Here is a 19,610-nt window from a genome sequence, read left to right as displayed (position 1 = left end):
ACCGGTTGCTATGATGCACACTGACCACTAGGGAGCAGACACTCAATGCAGGAGCTGCCCCCTGGTGTTCAGTGCACTCCCACAGGGGAAGTACCGCTCATCCAGAAGCCGGACTCATGGCTGGTGAGCGCAACGGCGGTGGCGGGAGCCTCTCCCACCTCCACAGCAGTGCTAAGGAACAGCGAGCTGAGCAGTAAGGAGCAGCAAGCAGGCGGGCGATAAGGAGCGAGGGGTCCCGGACTGCGAGAGGGTGCAGGCTGGGCTGAGGGACCCCCCTCCTACACTGCACGAATTTCATGCACTGGGCCTCTAGTCCATAATAAAAGAGAAAATTTGACTTCTCTTGCTAGGGAAGGAAGACTCAATTATTTTTATGTTCTGAGTTCTCACCAGGATACTGTGCCTCTTGGTGGCCAAACCACAGGCCGCCCCTACCCTTCCTTTCCTCCTTCTCAGAGTAGGCTCTGGTTTCCCCAGTTCCTTCATGGGGTTCCATAAAGGGGCTCAGAACCCCACACCTAGGGTATCCCTAGTGATGAACTGTTAGCATTACCTGATTACCTAGACCCGTGGTAGGCAAACTGCGGCTCGCAAGCCACATGCGGCTCTTTGGCCCCTTGAGTGTGGCTCTTCCACAAAATACCACGTGCGGGCGCGCACGTACAGTGTGATTGAAACTTCGTGGCCCGTGAGCAGAAGTCAGTATTTTGTGGAAGAGCCGGTATTTTGTGGAAGAGCCACACTCAAGGGGCCAAAGAGCCGCATGTGGCTCGCGAGCGGCGGTTTGCCGAGCCTCAGTTTGCGGACCACTGAGTCCTAGAAAATCCAGGTTCTGTCACTAATCAGCTGGGTAGCCTGAGGCAAGTCTCTCCGAGTGTCAGCTTCCTCATCTATAAAATGGCGACAATAATAGTGCCCCCTTCATAGGCCTCTGGAGAAGAGTGAGTGAGAGAATGCATAGAAAGCACCCCCTGCCTGGTGTAGCACAATGAACCTCACACGCGGCCGACCTAATAAATGGTAACTGTTAGTATTATTATTATCAGACGTGGTCGGGAACACAGTGGCTGTGGAAACACCCTGCAGAAATGGCAGAAAGCAATTTCCCAGTGTGGCCTGGAGGTCATCAGTTATTTTTATGAGCCACGCACATGCTCAGGTAAAGGCATCTCTTGCATTACAGATCTTAATAGGCCCATCTGTGATGTCACCACAGCTACACACAACCCGCTGGCATGGCTGTGGCCTGTTTTGCTCCAGCAGGACTTGGTGCCTCCACAAATGGCCCTTCATCCTGTTGTACCTGGGAAGCATGGCCCTTTACATCACCTTCCCCCTCCCCACCCTCTGCCCCAGTCCTCTGAACCCCACGGCAAAGCTGAGGCTAACATTCATCCATTTCCTCCTTTCTTTTCTGCTTGCTGCCCTGCCCCTTGCTTCTTCCCACAAATATTCATTGTGTCCAACTACCATGGTGTTTCCCAGGATTTCAGGACTTTAGGAGACGCATAATAAAAATTCAAAATATATTTTTTGGTGGGGAAATAGAGTTACCAACTTTTTGTTTTGCAAGTAAGGCATTAAACAAACACACACACAATGACTATCACCACCATTTATCATCATCCTTTCTAAAAACCCTAATGGTTCCATTAAAAATTGCAATTTCAGTGTCCCGAAATAGAAAAGAACAGTCATTTTATATTGAATACAACTGGAAAAACACAGAATTTTTGTAATTTTTTTCTTGTTTCATCATGAGCAGCAAAAATTTTATCACCCATGGGCACCAGACCTCAGACAAATGTTTGGGAGGCACTGTAATTACAAAAGGAATGATATAATGACTGTTTATTAAGTGCCAACTGTGGAGTCTGATAGACTTTACCATTTACTAGCTGTGTGACCTTGGGCAAGTTACCAAACCTCTCTGAACTCTTGTTCCCTTGCCTATAAACACAAGGATGTTGCTCTGCAGAGGGGCTGTGAGAATAGAGCACCCGCTACACTGCCGATGCTATTTCCACAGTGCTCATTTTCCTCCCCTTCCCCAGGGAGGCTTTGGTTAAAGAATTCACCTTCTCTCCTGCCAGCCTTCCTGTCTTCCACCATGTAGACTAGTTCAAGATGTAGGCAGGATTGAGATGCTTCTGGCTGTACCAGGGGAGACTTAATCAAGCTTTCTGGCCCCTGCATGGGGTGCTGATTCCAGGGGTTCCCAGGCATGGGGGCGGGGCGGGGGGGACTGATGTTATCCATGTTGGCTACATAAGATTCACCTGCAGGAACTTGTTAAAAATCAAGATTCTCAGGCCCATCAGGAGAGATTCTGATACAATAAGTCTGCAGATGGTGGTCAAGAAGCTTTACTTTTAAAAACAGACCCCCTTGCCTGACGTTTCCGATGAGCAGTTAAGTTAGCTGTTGACCATGACTCTCTGGCTTTTGGGTTGGGACATTCTGATCACTAAACTCATTAGTGTGTCTGGCAGATAATGATGTCTTATGGGCCCTCATGAATGGGGTCTGAAGATGATCCTGGGAGGAATTCTCTTGGCTATGTTTCACCCTACCATCTCCCTTCCTATCTTCCCCATCTCAGCAAATGGTACCTCCACCATCCGGAAACCTCAGGGTTATTCCAGACACATTTCTTGCTCTCACAAACCCTCCTATATCATAACCAACCCATCTCCAAGTCTTTGAACTGCCTCCTTCTCTCCATTTCCACCTCACCAGCTTGGTCTAAGTCACCACCAGCTCTCACTGGGATTGTGGCCTCCTAACTGCTTTGTCTCTGGTCTGTCTTCTACATGCTGGCCTGAGTTGTCTTTTTAAAGACATAATTCAGATTCTATCTCTTGTCTGTTTTAAATCCTTCAGAAGTGGCCAATGCAACTTAAGATAAAATCTGAAGTTTTTATGGGGCTTAAAATTTCCTGCATGACCTGGCCTCTGCCCACACCTCCAGCCTCCAATTGCACCCGCCTCCCCTCCATTCTCTGGGCTCTGTTATTTTCCTACCAACTCCTACCTCAGGAATTACAGGTGTGCCCTTCCTTCTGCCTACACTCCTCCCCTTCTCCCTGTCCCCTCCCCGCTTCACTGAATTAGATCCTCGAAACTGTCCAGGATTCTCCCTAAATGTCACTCAGGGACCCCTATGATATACTGATTCCCATTATAGACTTCTAATAGCATCTCACCCCCTTTCTTATCACAATAGTGGGCATGCAATAAATATATACTTAGTCAGTGAAATGAATGAATGAATGGATGGATGATTAAATATGTAGAGCTAGAACCCTAGAGGAAGAGCAAGGCCCCACTTTTTCCTTCGGGCTGGGGTGATGAAAGGCCCAACCTTGAGACACTCACATCCTATACAGTGCAGGTGTTGTGCAGAAAATCTAGCTAGATACTCTAGAATGTTGGACGAACTTCCCTAACATTTTATGGGTGCATCCTTTTTCAGGAGTGAGTGAGGAGTAGGAGAAAGGCAGGGCTTTGTACAGAAGTATAAGAACCCACTTTTGACAGGTGGCTCTGGGTTTCCTGGAGACCAATTGCTATGAGAGTAGGTTGGAACCACAGAGCAGAAAGGCCAGACATCTGGGTGCAGTGGAACAGGTATGTGCCTGCTCTGACAGACCTGGATTCAACTCTTGGCATAATCAGTTACTTGCTGTGTGACCCTGAGCAAGAAGACTAACCTCTATGAGCTTCAGTATGTTCCTCTGTAGAGAGGGAGAAATTACTCTCCCCAATCAGGATTAATGAGATAATGTCTGTTGAATGTCTAGCAGAATGTCTGGCTTATAAGATGTGTCCCATGTTAGTATGATCTCACTAGGCTATAAGCCTCCTGCAGGCAGGAGCCATATTTATTTTTGGCCCAACAACCCAGTAATTAATATAGTGTTTGGTACCTAGTAGGTGCTTTAGAAAGTCTTTATTAATGATTTCATTAATGGTCAAATGTATTTTCCTTCTGTAGGATTTCCCTCTTGCAGGAAGGGTTCCTGTGTGTGAAAATCTCTCCTAACTCAAATCAACTGCTTTTCTTGTGAGCAACTCAAATCCTTGTGCTTTGAAACCTCTGAGCTGGAGGATTAGTGTGTGTGTGTGTGTGTGTGTGTGGGGGTGGCTCTGTCCTGAGTCATCTCTGAGACCCTCACCCTCCCTTATACTCCTGTGGGAGGTGTGGATTCATCAGCCCCATTTGGAATGAGAGGACTGGAGAAACAAATCAATGGCGAGAGGAATTCCTATTTGGTTCCAGTTCTGTAGAGAACACAACTGCTTCTTTGAAATGAACCTTCATTTATTTGGAGGGGAAAGCGGTTAGTTCAATAAGGGCTTCCTGGGGCCTTTCAGCATTTTAAAAGATGGAAGAAAGATCTGGAGCAAGGCAAGGTTCCAGTGTTTTCTAAACAACACACTAAGCCCAGCTACTAGTTGGCTGCACAGCACTTCCTGCTACCCGCTCCCCATCCCAGCCTTCCCCCCAATGCAATGCACTTCCCTCAATAGCCCAGTCACTTCTTGAGACCCTGACCAGGCCTTCCCCAGGCGGGTGGGAGCTGACCTTCATTATAATACTGGGCAGGTGAAGATTCCTTGGACATCTTGCACATGACCCAAATGAGTAGAAATGCTGCTCTATTATATTCCAATTATTTCCTGTCCCTCCATGGCCTGATTCCAGGGACCAAATAAAGAGGTCCTTGTTTGGTGGAGTCCATCCCTGCTCCAGAGTAAGTGAGAGCTGGTCCCTGGCCCTACTTGGTCTGAGGTCACAGGGAAAGGGTGGGGAGGTTGGAGGGTGTTACAGGTGGGGAGGGCTCCGCAGGAGATGAGAGGCAGCCCAACCCTGCTTCCAAAAATAAAAATAAGGGAGGAAGGTAAACAAATGGGGCTCCTAACTAGGACTCTGCAGGGGGCATGGCTATTTTCCCTCTTTCCCAAGAAGAATAGCAACCCTCTTCTCCCACGGAGAAGACAAGCACAGCTATGGAAATCTCCTGCCATCCAGGCTCCTATCGCCAATTGGAAGTTACTCCTACCTGCACTTGTGTTTGCCAACCACTGTCTTCTCAGATCTGCTTTCTCTCCTTATGAGTAGAAAGCCTTTCATGGAAAATTTAGAATTTGGAACCTTCTTCAGATTCCAAAGGAGTTATTGTTCCACATCATGCTACTCTTATTTGGGTTTTATTTGAACTCAGAGGAAGTAGAAACCCACATCTAGGGTTTGCTTGGATGCTCTTGCTGAATTATTAAGAACATGTTAATTAAGCACCTTCTCTATTTGAAGCTCTTGTGTATCTTCCAAACCCAAAGCCTGGAGTCCATATTCCTCATCTGCTAAGGCGAGGGGGCCAGGGGAGAGGATGTGGGTGGGGTCAGTTCAGGGGAAGCTCACTGGGACATCTCTGGGAGATAATGGCATGGATGGTCAGAAAGTTTTCATGGCAAGGATAGGAGAAAGGAGCTTTGAGAGCATTATGGTGGCAAGAACGTCTCACTTTCTGTGATGTGGAAACTGTTATGGCCATAAGGTCTCAGAAAGGCATCAACAGAAACGGGGAAAGTGGGGAGAGAGGGAGTGAGAAGAAACTGAGGGTGGTCCTGAAGAGCAGGGCCCAGAGAGAAGCCACATCATCCTGCATCACCGTGTGGCTGGGGAATGACGAGACTTTACACTGTGTAAAACCATGGCCTCCAGCAGGCTGGACAAGGGCCCCCGCAGTGGCTCTCCAAGCCTGATCAGCAGGCCACCTTTTCAGAATCACCACGTGGACTCCTGGGATCCATCTGATCTACTGAGTCAGAGTGTCTGTGGGTTAGGCCTAAGAAGCTGAATGTTTTATCAGGTTCCACAGATGATTCTGGTCCTTAATAAAGTTTGCGAGCCCTTCATTTAGAACCCCGTGGTTCTTTGAAAGTGAGCCCTGAAGCCCACAGAGGTAAAGCGACAAGCCTAAGGTCACAGATCTAATTGATGGCAAAGCTCACATGAAAACTAGATGGCTCCTGAGCCTCAGAGCAAAGCATGAAAAACTAGACTCCTCCTGACTCCCAGAGCATTCTAACATGCTGGCAGCCTCTTCACCTATTTGGAGCTGTTTCCCTTGCCCCATACTGTGAGCGCCTGCCCCTTTGATCCATCCCTGCATCCTACGGGGGCCTGCTCCTTCCTGAGGATACTCTGGTCATAGCCTCTGCCTGCCAGTGGGCAGGAGCAGAAGGAAGAAAGGCCCAGTTCTCTTCTGAGCCTTTAGTAACAGGTGTGGGGATTGGCAAATGAGTAGAGAAGGAGGAAATACACAGTTATAGCTGAGGGGTGACTCGGGTTAGGTTTGTAGTACTAATAGCTAACTTTCCTTGAGCATTTGCTGTGCACCAGACACTGCATTAAATCCTTTCCATGCATTAGTGTAAACCCCATGGAGCAAACTGTAAACAGGTCATTTTGCAGATGAAGAAACTGAGGCTCGCAGAAGAGCTGTCTTTGCCAAGGTCACTTAGTGAATGATCCGTGGCCAAATCACTTCCACATACAATTAGGAGCTTTGGATGGCTCAGTGCAGGGTGAACTGTCATCCACTTTAACCTGACAAGCCTGCAAAGGGACCTTGAGACCTTGGGAAAGAAAAGAAAGCTTCTCTGCAGTGGGATGTGATCACTCAGGGTTGGGGCGGGCGGAGCTTAACTCTTTCCACTTAGCACACTGAAACCATTCATGACGGGTATTAGCGGGGCTTTAGAAATGATAACGTGGAGAGTAGGTTAAACAGCCTTTTTCCTTTATCTTTTTTAAAGGGAAACTCCTGATACCAGTTTGCTTTCTTTCCATTTGCCTCTTTCTCTTAAAGCAGCATGTCTTCAGAATTGTAGTTTCTGGTGGAATTTGGTCGTGTAGGGTTCTCACTGAGCCCCTGGTGTGACTGCAGGCATGTGTGGTCCATGTCATACAGCAGCTGCTACGTTTTCTGATACCACGGCACATGACTTTGCCGTGATCGCCTCCCTCCATTCATTTTTCTGGAGCGTCCCCCAGAGATAGAAGAAATCAAAGCAGATCAGTGCCTCAGAGGAGGGACAAGTGTTTCCCAGCCAATGTGGACAGCATGTCACACTATCCTCTAGGTTTGCCTCTTAACCAGACCTCTTCTTCCTTAGAAGAAATCAGTCAGGTAGCCTTTGAATAACTCAGTAGGACCACCAACCAAAAAAAGAAAAAAAAAGATGGACATGTTTTTATAGGAAGGGAAGGACTCAATTTCATCCTAGCAGGATTTGGTGTCTGGCAGCTAATGGTGAGGGGCGACTATAATTTAATTCTGGTCATTTCATAAATCACCAGAGTTAGGAACATTTTTTGGTGAAAACTGAGAATGTGTGATCCTCAGGTCATCTCCCTTCTCTTTCAAATCTCAGGCTTTAGATAACTTAAAGGCAAGTTGGGGCTGTGTGACTGTAAAATGCTCTTATTAACTCATAATGAAAGGAGTGCACTGAGGTGATAGCAAGCCGTGCAGGGAGGAGGGGAGCACGCAGTCTCTGCAAAGCTCTTGAGCAGCGTGGGGATCTCTGCAAAGAGCCCTGGAAATGCTGAATGAAACCGCCTTTCTGTGTACGAGCTGTCTCCCTGCTCTCCAGTGCCGCGTCTGCGGTAACTACAAACTACTTTGTATGCTGCATTCGTGAGGCTGCCTTAGCTGACACATGATTACTACTGAAATAATGCTGGTGTGATGTTCAAGTCCAGTGGCCTTTTTAATTATTAAACTGAGGCTGCTGAATGAATTATTCTGCATACCAGATTTTCCTCCTGTGGTTCTATTTCAAGCGACTTAGCGTGTTCTACTAACACCTGAGTTGGTTCTTAGCCAGCTATCCAATCTGCAAAGCCTTTGCAGAACAAACAGTATTCTCTAATCTCCAAACACACACAAACTGGAAAAAACACACACTAAAAAACACACCAAAAAAACACAGAAAAAAACTTTACAGTAAGCTCATCAGTAAAGCCAAGATCGGTAAATGCCCACGGCCCCTCCACCGAGCCCCCAACTCACCAAGTGGTAGAGCGATGAAGAAGGGTAGCCAACACAAGATGAACATCCCGACCACTATGCCCAAGGTCTTGGCTGCTTTCTTTTCCCTGGAGAACTTAAACAGTTTGACAGCTATGGAACTCCTGGGGTTGTGGCCCTTGGCCTTGGTACTGCTGAGGGTGTCCTCGTGAAAGTTCTTGGAGTGGATCCTCAGGGTCAGCTCCTTGGAGTTGGACATCTCCCTCATGACTCCGGCCTCCAGGTTCTTGGTGGTCCTCTTGGCAACTATGTAGACCCGGCAGTACATGACCAGAATGACCGCCAGAGGGATGTAGAAGGAGCCCAGCGAGGAGAAGAGGGCGTAGAAGGGTTCTTCGGTGACCCCGCATTCCTTGTCATCGTTGGGTGCTGGCTCCTTCCACCCAAGGAGAGGCCCGATGGAGATGACTGTGGACAAGACCCAGACACTGAGGAGCGCCAAGATGGCCTTCCTCCGGGTGACAAGCGTGGGGTACTGCAGAGAATGGCGCACCCCGATGTAGCGATCGATGGAGATGGCGCACAGGCTCAGGATGGAGGCGGTGCAGCACAGGACGTCCACGGCGGCCCAGATGTCGCAGAAGATCCGGCCCAGCACCCAGTAGCCCAGCACCTCCAGGGCAGCCGAGAAGGGCAGCACGGTGAAGCTTAGCAGCAGGTCGGCGATGGCCAGGTTGACGATGAAGTAGTTGGTGGGTGTCCGCAGGTGACGGTTGCAGGCCACAGACAAGATGACTAAGATGTTGCCTACGATGGCAAAGATGATGAAGGCGCCCAGCACCATGCCCACGGAGATGGCCCTGGTGATGTCCAGCTGGGGCAGTCTGGAGTTGTTGGAGGTCTGGTTGGGGCCAGTGAAGTTGGCATTTTTCAACTCTCCCCAGTGGGCAGGTGCTGATGTGTTGTGGCCGGTGTCCAGGTCGGGATTCATCTTAGAGTCCGCCCTCCATAGCCAGCGGGTGGACAGGGCTGGAAGGGCTGCGGGGAAGGCTCCTCAGCTGCCCTGAAACTTTGCCTCCCCCACGGTGGGCTTCTTCCCAGAGGCGCCCTCCTGGCGAGGAGGCATCTCCCCCAGCAGCCGGCAGTGCGTCTCCTGCACCGCGCTGCTCCTTCGCTCGCCTGTGCCTGTCAGAGGGAGGAGGAGAGAGGGGAGAGGCGGCAGCTCCAAGTTAATGGTCCACGTCAGGCGCGCCGGCCGGCTCGCGAGGGAGCAGAGCAGCGGGAGGTGGGGTGCGGGCGGGGGGCGCCGGGCTCCTGGCGGGCTCGCCCGCTGCGGGTCTGCGGGCAGCAGCGTCTCCGCCCAGCCAGCACCGAGGAGGGTCCGCTTTCAATGAGCCGCCTCTGGGCTGACTGCACGCTGGTGACATCAGGCGGGGGAGCCCGGCGCCCTGACTCCGCGCGGCACTAGGGGGCAATGCGGGTCCAGCGAAGGCGCCCGCAGCCCCGACGCCGCCACCCTGGTTAGCTAGCTGTGCCCCCCCCCCCCACGCCTCCCACGGCAAGCCTGATGTGTGTGAGTGGGGGTGGGGATGAGGGGGTGGGCAAAAAGCACGACTTGAGCGTGGGAATCCCCCTTTGTCCCCAACCCGAGGTGGCCCGGAGAGGTTCTGTCCTCCTATTTACTCCTCATTTAAAAAAGTGGGGTGGGGGTGCTTACCTCTAATAGGATGGCATCTGGCGTCAACCCCCAGAATTAGGGGGAATATGCAACTTGTGTGACACCTAAAAGAGGAAGAATGCCTAGATTAGGCAGGTGGGAAGGACTTGAGTCAGATCTGAGACCAACCTCCATCCTTTACCTCTCCATAAAAATAAAAAGGCTTCTCTTTATTCATTCATCCATCCATTCATTCACTTATTCACTCAGACACTCACTCCTTCATTCAACAGATTGTTAACTAAGTACCCTTGGCCTGCCCTGGGTTCTGCTCTAGGCGCTGTGGACATAGCAATTGAACCAATAGACAAAGACCCCTGCCCTCCAGGAGCTTACATTCTAGTGGGAGGAGACAGTCATTAAAAAAATAAGCAAATTGTGAGGGGTGTCCTATGCTGACAGATATCATGGAGAAAATATGGCAAGGAGGGGGGAAATGGAATGGGGTGTGTGTAGGGGGGTGGCATTTGAAATTTTGAATGGGTGCTCAGGATGTCACTGAAATGGTATTTGAGTCAAGACCTGAAAGAAATGAGGAACAAGCTAGTGGGCTATCTGGGGGTGAGGATGGTGATGGTGGGGGTTAGAGACCTCTTGGCATCGGGGGACAGGACTTGGGGAATCTAGTTGTTGGTCCCCCCACCTTTCTGCCCATTATCCATGTTGGACATTCAGCTATAGGGACACACTCCCAAAGGTGGGTGATTGGTACTTAGGAGAGACGGGATGAGGCCAAAGATGCTGAGCGAGAGCCTTATGCTAATTAACAATTATCCAATACTTAGTATGTCCCAATCAGTATACTAAGTACTCTTTGCATATGAAAGGACTATTCGCATTATCCTTTCCATTTTGTGAATGGGACACCAAGATACAGTAAAGTTTAACTCTGCCCAAGTCCACACAGCCATCAAGCAGAGAAGCTGGGAACTGAACCCAATGTTGAGTCTATGCCGAGTTGACACTTAGCTGCTGTGTCACACCCTTCTCCCAGAAGCAAAGAAGGGGGTGGCTTTTTCCCCTCAAAATTTATTGAGATATAATTGACATATAACATTGTGTAAATTTAAGGTATATAACATGTTGATTTGATATACTTATAAATTACAAAATGATTGCCATCACAGTGTTAGCTAACACCTCCATCACATCACATAATTACCATTTCTTTTTGTGGTGAGAACTTTTAAGATCTACTCTCCTAGCAGCTTGCAAGTATATAGTACAATATTATTAACTATGATCACCATGCTGTACATTAGATCCCCAGATCTTATTCATCTTATAACTGGAAGTTTGTACCCTTTGACTAACATCTTCCCATTCTACTCTCCCAACCCCTGGTAACCACCACTCAATTCTCTGTTTCTATGAGCTCAGCTTTTTTAGATTCTACATGTAGGTGATATCATCAGCATGTCTCTTTTGGGGTCTAACTTATTTTATTTAGCATAATGCCCTCAAGTTTCATCTATGTTGTTGCAAATGGCAGGGTTTCCTTCTTTCATGGCTGAATGAAATTTCACAGTATATATACACCACATCTTCTTTATCCATCCATCAGTTGATGAACACTTAGGTTGTTTCCATATCTTGGCTATTGTGAATAATGATGCAATGAACATGGAGTACAGCTCTCTCTGAGTTCCTATTTTCATTTGTTTTGGACATATACCCAGAAGTGGGATTGTTGGATCATATGGTAATTCTGTTTTTAATTTTTTGAGGCACTTCCATATGGTTTTTCACAGGACTGTACCAATGTAAATTTGAGATAGGGGGTGGATTGATTGTTATAGAAGGCACAGTAGTCAATTTTGGGACCCTGAGCTACTCATGCTGGGAGGGAACCCACCTTTATTGAACTCTTACCGATAGCCAAGCATTTACTAATTTTCCTTTATTCTTCACAACAACCCTTTGAGAGAAGTATAACCATTCTCCATTGACTGGTGAGAAAACCATGATTTAGAGAGTGTTTGTATATTCTGAGGTCACATGACCAGTACACATGTAGCAGATTAATGAGCAGTCACACAGCTGGAGATTGAAAAGTAAAGCCTCATGCTTTTTTTTACTCCTGTCCACAAGCCTGCATCTAGGGCTTCCCACTGTCACTATAACCTGATATTTAAGGCTAGGGAACAAGGAAATCACTCAGGGTGATTGACATTTAGGATCCTCAACCTGAATTTCTTTTTATTTATTTTATACATATATTTTTTTTTGGGGGGGGTAGGTGGCTATTATACATCTAAGGTTTTAATCTTTTCCCACCAAAATGCACTCCCAAATGCACAAAACACACAATTTCAAGGGATTCCGTGAGATTAAGAGAGTGGTTCTCAACCTTCCTAATGCCACGACCCTTTCATACAGTTCCTCATGTTGTGGTGACCCCCAACCATAAAATTATTTTCGTTGCTACTTCATAACTGTAATTTTGCTACTGTTATGAATCGTAATGTAAATATCTGATATGCAGGATGTATATTCATTGTTACAAGTTGAACATAATTAAAGCATAGTGATTAATCACAAAAACAATATGTAATTATATATGTGTTTTCTGATGGTCTTAGGCAACCCCTGTGAAAGGGTCGTTCGACCCCCAAAGGGGTTGCGACCCACAGGTTGAGAACCGCTGGATTAAGATATCTGAGGTAAAGACAGCTCTGAAAACTGATTTATTTCCTATTTTAATTAAACTGGCTTAAGTTGTTTTTTGATATTTTAAAATAAGAGATTCACAGATTTATAGTGACTTCACTCTGCAAGAACTATTATAACCCTCACTTGTCCATTTTTCATTTTGGAGGTGGCCCAGTGGCAAGTAGTATGCTAGTCAGGTGCAGAGCTGGTTATCAAACAGGGGTTCCATGGCTCACAGAGCTGCGCTCCTTCCTATGCTCCAGAGGGAAGCCACACAGGATAGCTACTCATGACTTACACAGCAGGGTGTGAGACCGGGACAACTCTCTGCCAAGGGTCTTTATGAAGACGGGAGATTGTCCTTGGTCCAGGGTGGCTTATGTATTGCCTGTCTGAAGATAGGGGTTGGGCCAGATGGCCTAGATCTAGGTAACCAGCTTCCCTTGCTGGATGAAGTGACCCCCGAAGGCAACCTTGCTGTCCTTTCTCGCTTCCATCCACAATGGTCACACACTCAGTTCCCACCATTTTCGTTCCTCTTTAGATCAAGAATGATGGTGCTTCTCTTGAACTGGTTTATTCCCAAAGGTGAGTGAGGAGGAAGAGAATGCCAGTAAATCGGCAGAAGCTGGCAATTAACACAGACAGGGATGTGGGAGAGGAAGAGTGGGACAGAACGGAGAGCAAGCCCCGAGCCCACATTTCGATAGTGGTGGCCCATTTCCCACCTCCCTGGGCACTAACCTCACCAGCTATTGAACAGCCAGCAACACACCATTGAATTTACAGAGGCTGTGTCCACATAATCACAGTAACCAGCTGCAGTGCGAAAACTCAGCCTATCAGATATTTTCCTGTGGTGGCAAAAGGCCAGGAAAAGACAAAGAGCAAATCTGAGATTCAGAGTTGGTTTAGACTTATTTTGAAAAGAGAAAAGTGTGTTACCTAGATGAGACCTTATGTCTTCATTCAAGTGTCAGGATGTGGATGAGATTATTGAGCCACATCTAGAGGTTCAAAATCCTGTGTCTTTCATGAAGACAAAACAAAAATCCCACCATAAGGTAAACCGGTATTAGCTTTAATAGCAGCCATGTACCAGGACCCCACTAAAGCAACCTTTGCTAATGGTCCTTTCCTTGCTGTTCCTCCCCTCTCTTCCTTGGAGATGCCTCTTAACCCTCCTGGCTGATATCTGACCGATGGAATTGACCGTTTGTTTAGGTGTCATGAGGATACAAACGCTATTTTATTTTCTCGGTACTCCCTGGGGCAAAGCCAAGCACAGAGCTCTGACTCACTCGAGGCTTGGGGAAGAAGAACCTTTTCATTATCGGTGATTACATTAGAATCCTCTGATGTTGCAAACTCTGATTTCTGGGAGCCCTCTAGGTGAAGCTGCCACTGAGTTTGACCTCTGGGGAGACCAAGGCAATGGGAGACTCAGAGATCTGCTTCGAGGGTCTATGGGAGGAGAGCTCTCACATGGGACTATGCAGTTTTGGATGGTTCTCCCTCTCCAGCTCTCTCCAGGTTTGCATCCAAGCAGCTATATATAGGGGCATCTACCCTGTGTCAGGCACCATGCTAGGTGCTATGGGTGAATCAAAGATTAAATCAAACCAATAGCTTAGCACTGATCTAGGTGCCATGGGCAATGAGTAAGATGGAAGAGCACCCTTCACAGAGTACCTTCTATGTGCCAGGCACTGTGCTAGGTAGGTACTCCGTGTGCATTTATGCAAATCTTCGCAACAATGCAAAGCAGGAATTACCCCCATTTTACAAATGAGGAAACTGGGGCTCGGAGAGGTTCTGTGACATGGCCAAGCTTACTCAGTGAGCAAGCAGCATTGGTATTCAGAGCATTATTGTCAGGCTCCAAAGCTTCATCCCTCTCTCTGCACCAGACTGAGATTTAAAAAAAAAAAAAAAAGGCAGCAGAAGGTTCAGTGTTCGCCTTGAAGGAAATTACAGCAGAAGACAGAATGTGATCAGGTTCCTGAGCGAGGCAGAGGTCAGGGAGCGGACGGCAAGGCAGAGCTGGCCAGGCGAGAAGGTCCTGCCGAGGAGCTGCTCAGGTCGGGCTTCCTGGGCAACACCCGGTCTGCTGAGAATTTGAGAGCCGACTTAGAATCTAATCCCGCCTCCCTCATTTAATAGCTACTAATGTGACCTTGGGCAGGAGAGTAAAGTGATTAAGAGCCTGAACTTTGGCATCCAACAAACCTAGATTTATGTTCCAGTTCTACTAATTTATTAGCTGTGTGTCCTTGGGCAAGTCATCTATCTAATCACTCGGAGCCCCACTTGCCTCATCTGTAAAATGAAGATCGAAATAGTCCCTGCCTCATAGGGTTGCGGTGAGGATTAAATGCAATAATGTGTGTCACGTGCCCAGCACAGAGTAATAGTAATAAATATCAGCTAAGGTTATTAAGTGTTGGCTAGGTGATAGGCATTGTGCCCCAAATGCCTTATGTCCATGATCTGATTTAATCCTTATAATAATATTATGAGGTAGATGCTATTATCAACATTTATAGATGAGGAAACTGAGTCTCAGAATGGTTGCCCAAGGCCACAGGGGTTAGCCAGCACAGCTGGACTACAAAGCACTCAGTGAATGAGGCTGAAAATGAAAAAAAGAGGAGGTAGGAGGCATCTGCTCCAGCTACATGGGGGTCATGAAGGGAGGCTGAGGAGCACCCTTTCTCCTGGGCAGGGGACACTTCAGGCATTTCCTCCACCTCCAAAGGCAGCAGGTCAGAGGATCCCGGGCGTGAGGGATTTCAGTTCCCTCTGGTAATGACAATTTGTCAATTTTTGTTGAGCACAGATTCCCTCAACTCAGGAATTCTCATTGCACAGCCTTCCTGGGAAGGTGGAGAACTCCGGAGTATCCCTTTGCAGCAGGCTGGTGAGGACTAATTGCCACGTCATCCAAGGGCTGAATTCACATCACACGTTTGGGAAGAGCCCTGAGTTGGAGGTCTGGGGTGTGAGGGCACAGGAGTGTGGAATGTGAAACACCTGCTAACTCAGGAGCTGGAGAAGGGGTCTATTCTCCCTTGGGCCCCAGCAGCTCCTCTGGTGGGTGGGACAAGATAAATAGGTTGCCCACACCAACCCGTGGTGCTGTACAGTCGAGGGCCAGGAGGGAGAGTGTGCCGTTTTCTTGTATGACTCTGGCTGTCTCTTTAGGGTCATGGACTTTGTCCATCACTTTGCCCAGGAATCTATGGTGACCCCAAAATGGATCTAGGAAGGGTCTCTAGGCTGTGATCTGGTTTGGAGCTGGGTGGGCAGTAGTGTCTGCAGCATGCTCTCCACGAGACAGATGTCTTTGTCCATATCTAAGACTGAGGGCAGGAAGCTGATGGAGATTTTACTGGCACTAAAGCTCTCCCAAGGTGCCTCTGTATTGCTACTGTCAGAATGTACTTTCTAATCACACTGTTGAAACCATTAAAGGTTAAAGTAAGACATAACAAAACAAAACTTATGGCAATAGGCTCTTTACAGCTGACTTTTGAAGGCTACACTGTTGTAGTTAGGATTATGGACTTGAGAAATGTCAGAATCAGAAAGACCCCAGAGACCGTCTAGTCTAGGGCTCTAGAGGAAGTGGTGGAACCTTTTTCCTTGGGGGCATCTAAAAATGGTATCTGGATAAAGTATTAGAACCCAGCTTCAGAGAGGACAAACTATAGTCCTTGGAACAAATCCAGGCTTGTGCCTGTTTGTTTGTTTATTTATTTATTTTTTGGTAAATAAAGTTTTATTGGAACACCACACCCATTTGCTTGCACACTGTCTATGGGTGCTTTTTCATGCTACAGTGACAGAGTTGAGTGGCTGCAACAGAGGCCCTATGCCCTGCAAAGCCTAAAGTATTTGTTCTCTAACCCTTCATAGAAATCCTTTGTTGACTTTGGGCTAGTCCAGTGGTTCTCAACCTTCCTAATGCCGCGACCCTTTAATATAATTCCTCATATTGTGGTGACCCCCAACCATAAAATTGTTTTCGTTGCTACTTCATAACTGTAATTTTGCTATTGTTATGAATCGTAATGTAAATATCTGATATGCAGGATTTATTTTCATTGTTACAAATTGAACATAATTAAAGCATAGTGATTAATCACAAAAACAATATGTAATTATATATGTGTTTTCTGATGGTCTTAGGCGACCCTGTGAAAGGGTCGTTCGACCCCCAAAGGGGTTGCGATCCACAGGTTGAGAACCGCTGGGCTAGTCCATCCCTCTTATTTCACATGTGGGGACACAAAGGCTCAGAAAGGGGGAGGGATTTGCCTAAGGCAGAGCCAGTGTCAGTAGCCTGGGATTTTGATTCCACCAATGTGATTTTTTTCCCCTTTTTTTGCTGTCACCCATTTCCACAGTCTGGAGCAGGTTCTGCATTTGAATTATAGCTTTAGTTGACCAGATGTATGATCATGGGCAAGCTACATAAACTCTTTCAGACCTGGGGATAATGCATTCTATTTTCTTGAGATAAGGCACATACAAGGTGATTGTGACAATTAAAGGAGCCTATAATGCTTAGGCTGGGATCTGGCTGATAAAAAAACATTCAACCCCAAATAGCTACTGTTATTGTATTGATGTCCTCTGTGATTTTATATGCATTAATCTAAACCCTCCCACTCCACATTTCATGAGGGAAAGGACTACTCCTTACCAGTGTTTTTTTTTTACCTTTTTAGGTTCTAGATCTTATTGAGAACCTACTGAAAGCTATGGGCACGTGGCTTTACTCCACCCTTTTCCTGAATTTCTGACAGGGGCTTCCTCATTGCCAAGTTCCTAACAGGCCCCTTGATGACTTGATATTCACCCTGTTACTTCTTATTTTTGTTTGATGGGCCTCTCTCCTGCTAATTGCATCTTGGTGTCACCTCTTTCAGTCTTGGGCAATAGAACTAACCCACTGTTCCCCATTCATCATGCAGTAGAACTTGAACTGAATAAAGTGAATGTCCTTTTGGAGTTTGTGCTCTAGGATGAATAACAGAATGTGCATCTGAGGATGCATGGAGAATTGTGTGAGACATTGAACACGGATGCAAGTTAAATAAGGAAACAAAATACATGACGCTGGTCTCAAATTTCTCCATACTTCCTCTTCTTCCTCTCTTGTGGCCCTCTGAACCAAACCATCCAACTCTTTTGGAGGATTTTCACTTGTGGCGGCCACCAAGTTCAGTAAGGTCTACAGGAAGTGGTGGAACCTTTTTCCTTGGGGGCATCTAAAAATGGTATCTGGATAAAGTGTTAGAACCCAGCTTCAGAGAGGACAGACTAGGGCCCTGGGGAGCAAGGCTAGTAAGTGATGTCAGAGGGTGACTTGTGCCTTCTCGTCTCTTCTCTGGCAGAGATGACAGCATAGGACCCTGGATAGGGGTGGATATGCTTGGGAACTGGTGTGTACATTATTGTGGGGCCCATGGGCATGGAAAAAGAGGGCAGAGGGCGAGAAAGGCAGTTTTCTTTGCCCATCTCCTTCGTGTACTGAGGAATGCTGGGACAGGAAATGCCCAGCGTTTCACAGATGTTTACTGGACACGAAACTGGCAGATTTGGGAGTCCTGGAAAAGATGAAGGGTGTAAAAGGAGGAGCCTTGGTTTTTCTGCCGCTTGGGGGACTGTCCTGGTAAGTGCTTGGGGATGGAGTTTGGAGAAGATTTTGTGAAAACTTCTAGATAGGAGCAGCCTGGTATAATGGCAGTTAGCTGCGTGCTGTGAATTACAAGTTCCTGGAGGGGCCTCCAAATATCTGCCCTGCCTTTTGGAGTGCTATCCATTGAGAGGTAGGCACTGTCTCTGCCCAGGCCCTATTTTAACTAACTGTGACTGACTGAGTGCAGTCATGCATCAGGCATTGTGCTAATTCACAAGCAACATCTCATTTAATCCTCCAAAAACACTTTTGCGGAAGACATTGTTGTCTTCAATTTGCAGGTGAGGCAACTGAGGATAAAATTAATTACATGTCCACGATTACCCAGAGATGGGATTAGGGCAGAGGCAGTTTGACTCAAAATCGATACTTTTCACCTCCCCAATACTACCCAAATTTGGCTGTAGGCTGACCTCTCAGCTAAACAAAATTACAGGAATTTCTGGGCAAATCTTAGCCTGCCAGGTACATGCATTCAGAGGCAGAAGTTGTTTTGGACTATGTGTGCAACATGGGCCCTTCTCTAGAGTGGGGTCCTCCCTGAGAAGCTCAAGTGAGCTCGAGGGCATGTGTCAGGCTGGAATCTCAAATCTTCCAAGAAGAAAAGTGGAAGACCTGACCCCATAATTGTCTTTAAGGACTGCAAAGGCTATTGATCTCATGATGATAACCAACTCTTGTTACCTATGAGAGAGAGAGAGAAAGAGAGAGAGAGAGAGAGAGAGAGAGAGAGAGAGAGAGAGAGAGAAAGAAAGAGAATATAGGCTGTAAACTCAGTATGAGAGATGCTAGTCAGACCTAAGGAACTAGCTTATTAAACATGAGATCAAGTTCTAGTTTCTGGCACTTCCTAGCTTTGTGAACTTGGGCAAGTTATTTCATTTATTTAAGCTTCGGTCTGTTTATCTGTTGCATGGATATTTTAATGATATTTATCCCACTGAATTGTTGTCAGGATTCAATGGGACTTTGGCACCTAGAAACCTCCCAATAAATGTTATTGTTGAATTATGTGTAATTATAAAAACATAAAACAGATTTCTCAGAATCTGGGGTATTGAGGTAAAGATTTTCCTAGTTGACCTCTCAGTGAATCTTCTAACCCTTTACTTGCCAACTGATATAATTGATTACTTTTTTTTTTCTGATATAAATAGTCCTGAAAAATTAGTGGCTGGAAAAATAACAATAATACAAATAACAATAGCTACCATTGGTTGAGAATCCTACTGTGTGCTAGGTTTGTATTATAGCCTTTACACACACTATCTCATTTTAACACAAAATCCTAGGTAGGCAGAAGTAATATATCTGGCCTTTGAGATGCAATATCTGAAATGCCTTCTGCCATACCCAGAGAGCCTGAGCTTGCTGGAAATATTTCTTCTTGCAGAGAACTCCTGGCAAGATTAGAGACAAAGCCAGTGGGTGGGCTTGGGGAGTGGGGTGTGGTGGGCAGTGGGCCCTGTGAGCTCTCTGTGCAGAGGGAAAG

At 46.9% G+C, this 19,610-nt stretch overlaps 1 protein-coding gene across 1 annotated transcript in view; it reads right to left on the bottom strand.

Annotated features, from left to right (window-relative positions):
• The window catches only part of ADRA1B (adrenoceptor alpha 1B), a 49,636-nt gene extending 39,812 nt beyond the window's left edge, over positions 1-9,824 (bottom strand). Inside the window, exons 1-2 of the mRNA XM_081092036.1 lie at positions 9,760-9,824; positions 8,085-9,227 (exon numbers count right to left, since the gene is read on the bottom strand). Of these exons, the coding sequence (XP_080948162.1) occupies positions 8,085-9,033 (949 nt within the window). The 5' untranslated portion in view covers positions 9,034-9,227; positions 9,760-9,824. The remainder of the gene's footprint in view (positions 1-8,084; positions 9,228-9,759) is intronic.
• Positions 9,825-19,610: the final 9,786 nt, after the last annotated feature.

Source organism: Myotis nattereri (genome assembly GCF_964212035.1).
Source record: "Myotis nattereri genome assembly, chromosome: 5".
NCBI lineage: Eukaryota > Metazoa > Chordata > Mammalia > Chiroptera > Vespertilionidae > Myotis > Myotis nattereri.
The sequence above is the reverse complement of the archived record's forward strand: the minus strand, read 5'-3'. Positions and strand labels throughout refer to the sequence as shown.